The sequence below is a fragment of the Etheostoma spectabile genome, chromosome 3, assembly GCF_008692095.1.
Source record: "Etheostoma spectabile isolate EspeVRDwgs_2016 chromosome 3, UIUC_Espe_1.0, whole genome shotgun sequence".
Taxonomy (NCBI): Eukaryota; Metazoa; Chordata; class Actinopteri; order Perciformes; family Percidae; genus Etheostoma; species Etheostoma spectabile.
In genome coordinates this window covers 33,980,322-33,985,285 of record NC_045735.1, presented here as the reverse complement: position 1 = coordinate 33,985,285, position 4,964 = coordinate 33,980,322, and the positions used below count along the sequence as shown (strand labels likewise).

At 44.1% G+C, this 4,964-nt stretch overlaps 1 protein-coding gene across 5 annotated transcripts in view; it reads right to left on the bottom strand.

Moving 5' to 3' along the window:
• LOC116685754 (transcription factor 7-like 1-A) overlaps nt 1–3,403 on the bottom strand; it is a 25,528-nt gene extending 22,125 nt beyond the window's left edge. The window contains exons 1-3 of one of the 5 annotated variants that reach the window (XM_032510682.1): nt 2,939–3,403; nt 2,308–2,498; nt 1,225–1,294 (exon numbers count right to left, since the gene is read on the bottom strand). In XM_032510682.1, coding sequence (XP_032366573.1) covers nt 1,225–1,294; nt 2,308–2,478 — 241 coding nt within the window. In that variant the 5' untranslated portion in view covers nt 2,479–2,498; nt 2,939–3,403. Of the gene's footprint in view, nt 1–1,224; nt 1,295–2,307; nt 2,499–2,604; nt 2,724–2,938 lie in introns of those variants that run through there. The other 4 variants (XM_032510689.1, XM_032510671.1, XM_032510705.1 and 1 more) reach the window with 4 other exon arrangements.
• Nucleotides 3,404–4,964: the final 1,561 nt, after the last annotated feature.

The window sequence follows — 4,964 nt, the reverse complement described above, 5'->3', positions numbered from 1 at the left end:
GTTTTTTTTTTTTTTTTTACCTTTATTTTACAAAGAATATTCCCATTTAGATTGAGAAACTCTTTTACAAATGAGTCCTGGTCGAGACAAAGTTTAAACTAAAAGAACAGACTTTGAACAAAACAGCAGATTACACCAAACAATGTACATGGAGTATTCAAATAGTCCTTAATCCGGTTTTATAATCTTGCATGCTAATAAAATGATCTAGTTTAAAGGAGACTCTGTAGCTCACACCAAGATGACGGAGCAAAAACTTTAAGCAGACGTTTTTTAACAGAATAGCAGGGCTGACTTGTGTGTGTGTGTGTGTGTGTGTGTGTGTTGTAGAGCAAGTGAGAGAGTGACAATGGTTAGCTTTGGAGCGAGTCGCGGCTCTACAGGCCTAGTGGAAGAAAGTGTCTCCACTTACATACTCATGTAGCCATGACGACAACTTCATATCCACCTCAGAGGCATGAACTATATGTGCAATAATACATCCTGTGCAATACCGTTTCCATGCTTTTAAAATGCTCGTTATTAGATTTACGGACTGGGATGACTGTGCACAAGTGTATGCTAAGAGTAATTGTGGATTTATTACTTTAGGAACTTATTTTAGGTACGACACAGCAAATCTCGCTGTACACAAGCTTGTGCACTGAGAGCAAGAAGCATGAACGTGGTTTTACTCTCGCACACACACTCAGTTTCATTCTTATTTTGCAAGAGAGGTCAAGCTACACGTTGCTCATACCAGAAGGGTTTCTAACGAACGGCTGCTGGTTAGACTAGTGGAACCAGTTACACAGTCACGGTGGCTGGACAACCGTGCGGGTCTTGTCTTCCACTTGAAGTTGCTTTTCAAGCCAGTTGGGCCAGCCCACTGTAGTCAGACCTGAGCAGAGAGCATGGCGATGTAACACGGAGCCATGCTGCAGGGTGTCTGAGGATAGCTGAGCTTCTTCTCTCCTCTGGGACAGTAAACTGAATAACTTTGAGTTGTGGACAAGACAAGTCATTTGAGGACACCATCTTGGGCTTTTGGGGAAACACTGATCCACGTTTTTTCTTACCATGTTCTGACCTTTTTATAAACCAAACAACTAATCCATTCATTCAGGAAATAATCCAGATTAATCGACTTGCAGCCCTTTAGTTGGGTTTCCTTGCACAGTGAAGACTGTGAGACTCAGTGGCATCAGGAGCATTCCCACCAAACACCAAAAGTGTGTTAATTACCTTCCTGAAACAGATAGTTCTGCCTGGCCCTGCTCTCCGCATCTGGATTGGTCCTGGGGCGTCTGTCTGCCTGCACACGGACACACACAGAGAAACGTCAACAGAGATAGGGAGAGCATTGTGGAAAAGCACACAAACAATCTCCACTGGGGATCTAATTAAAAGTTCATATCTGGTCCAGTGCATTTCCTCGCTTTATGTGCGCGCGTTTGGCGAAGAGGTTTAGACTTTCCTTCCCGGAGAAAATGTGACTTTTCTCAGTATAAAAAAAAAACTTATTTTTTGTGGGATATTGTCTCTGTGGGTTTTAGTGTCTCTTTGTAGTCATTTTGAGCCTCTCTTTTGGACATTTACGTTGTCTTTGGGGTTGTTTTCAGTCTCTGTGGTTATCTTGTGTCTCTTTGTAGTCGGTTTGTGTCCCTTTGTGGTAGTTTTCTGTCTCTTTTTCACATTATTTAGGATCGTTACAATCACCATGTATGTGTCTAAAACGTTGGAAAAGCTAGAGCAGATTAAAAAACACACAACTCTCAAAAAGCGTAAAGACTAAACTTGCTAAAGAAGTCCAACTACAAGCATTAGATCTGAGAAAAGTCTTTTAGTTACATCTATGAGGCTTAGCTGTTGCCCAAAACGGTTTTGGATGCTGCACACAAACCTAATAATCTTCATGCTTGTTGAGTGTTATTTATTCATCATCTACTCTGGCTCTTCCTATGTTTAGGACATATAGGCAGGGTTCAAAATAACCCTTTGTCCCCCGGCCCTTAATAGAGAGAGCTAATGGTGGATGGGGCTAATTCTGGACCCTGGAGATTTATGGTAATAATAGTTCAAAATGATGTGGAAAGAGACCCCAAAGAAAAGGAAAAAAAAGAGACAACACGACTACAAAGAGACACAAAAATCCACCCAACATTTATGGGGAAATGTCGTCTTTCATATGTTGAAAAACTTCCCATTTTCTTGAGGAAGGACCTCGAAACCCCCCCCCGACAAATGCGTGCACCCCGTCTTCCACAAAGCTGGGAAAAACCACTGCTGGGGACTTAATCAAAAAGTTGATAAGTGGTCCCAACTTACCTCTGAGTCTGAGCTGGACTCGGACTCGTTGACCAGGGAGGACTTCACGTCGTCCAGGTCCCGTCCAGAGGACACATTCCTCTTTTCCTCTTGTTCCCCTTCGTCTTTGAACGCAATAAGTTCATCGTTTGCTCCCAAGTCGTCTCCGTCTGCCCCGTTTAGCTGCGGCATGTTTGGACGTTAGCTAGCTGCTAACATTTAAAAGAGCTTGAGTTAGACCCGAGTTACAGTTGGTTTAAAAAAAAAAAAACAACAACCTACACGACTGAACAACATTTAAGGAAACATTCCGCGTACGTGAAATGCGTGCTACACGCACCACGCACGGCGTTAACTGGTTATTTTTTTCCGTTGGGGGGTTGATGCTAGAAGGGATACAGCTACGGCGACGCGTAACGTTTACGTACAAAAATAATAGTTAAGTTTCTGGTGGTGGTGGGGGGGGGGTCGTTTGGATTAAAACACCCCGGATGGACGAACACACGTTCTGTGTGAAAGTATTAAAATGATATTAATAAATAAAAAGTATACTTTGCGTAATTTTACGTAACTTCCGGCCGTAGCTGTATCCCCCTTCTAGCCACTACCAAAACTAGCTCAGAAGCTAGCCGAGCTAGCTAGCGTTAGCTACCTGCGGCGTTCACTGACGCGTCCGTGTCTGGCGTCGAATTCCTGAGGCGTACAAGAAGTCCTCCTCGAGCTGGTTCCCGCCGAGAAAAGAGTCCATAAAAAGCCACAAGCCACGCTCAAAACGGTTTTAAAAAAAGATTACAATAAAAGTCGCTCGTTACCGACTCAGGGCCGTTGACATTACGAAACAGTCACTCCGACTGAAAACTTTACGCGTAGTGATCTCTACTCCAGCGGAAAAAGTAGAGGCCCGATTTGATTTAATTCCAACATCGTTAGTCCGCTTTAAAACACGCACACTTCCCACTAAAGGCGTTTTAAATCGGTCGTTTCCGCATTTTTCTAAATCTTTCGCTGATTCAAGTCGATTTTGGTGAAAGAAGGGGGGGGGGGGGTTGTTTGCGGTGCGGAGGCGTGGGAAACGGTCGGGCTGCTCGCTGCTTCTGGAGTGGAAGAAGGAGCCCGAGTGCGCGCGCCTGTCCGTTGGAACACACACTGGCGGGGTTTGGACTTGGAACGCCGTGACGTAGCCGACCCTGGGTCGGTTTGGCGAAAGCGCGCTCCCGTTGTTCACAAGCACGAGGGCCGCAAGCGGAGCTGATCCCGGATCAGTGGCAGCACAACAGGTTGATCCCATTTGTTCGCCCAGAGAGAGGAGGCACAGAAAGGAGGGAGGAGGAGTTTAAGATGGACAAAAAGGAGACTTTTCTTAGACCTTAAAGGAGCAGTTAGACACTTCTCTGACCTCTTGACCTTTACGGAGGGAAACAGGCCGGGTCTTTATGTTGTAGAAGTAGTCAGATTACTAAAGTAAAAGTACTAATAGGCTACCACGGACTGTATAAAACTACAAGGGAAAGTCCTGCATTGTAATCAAACACACACACACACACACACACAAACGTACAACAGTCAAGAGATATTCACAAACACAGCACCAACACACACAACACACATCACACATCATATTACACTACACGGAACACACACACACACACACAACAATACACTCAGAGATAGTCACAAGCTACACACAACACACACACACCAGACACACACCACACTACACACATATACATACCACACCACACACACAAATACACTCAGAGATAGTCACACCACACACAACACACATACACACACGCACACACATATACATACCACACACACACACACACAAATACACTCGAGATAGTCCCACACACACCACAACACTGACACACACACACGACACCCGACATAGACATACACCACACAACCAAGCACACACACACGCAAGAGTACCACTCAGAGGAGATAGTCACGGGACGGGGAGGAGACACACACACAGCCCCACACACACACATACAACCCACACCACAACACGACACGACACACACACCGTACCCACACATATACATTACACCAGTGACACACACAACAAATACACTCAGTAGATAGTGTCAGCAGGGACACTCAGCCAACTACGAACACATAACAAGCACACACCAACATTACATACCACACCACAAGCACACTCAACAGCTCAGAGATAGTCACACACGTCACACACAGCACATGACACACACACACACAACACACAAAGTACTCAGAGATAGTACAACACCGACAACAAACACACACACACAACACACTGACACACACACACACTGGACACTACACCACACAACACACCAAGAGCAGACACAGCACACCATCACCTACACACTGACACACACACACACTGACACATACACACACACACACATTACTGGGCTTTTTATTTTAAATAATTTCTTCGACATTTTTTAAGGTTCTTTTGGACATTTTATCTCCTTTAAAATAATTTTTATTTACTTGAAGTTTGTGTTGCTTTTCAATGTTTTTGTCGCTCTTTTTAATCCACCTAAGATCCCTTGTGTGCAGTACCTAAAGTAACTAGTAACTAAAGTAACTAGTAACTAAAGTAATTAGTAACTAAAGTAACTAGTAAATGTTCTTTTTAATTCCCCAAAATAACATGATTGATTCCAACGCTCTTTGCCAAG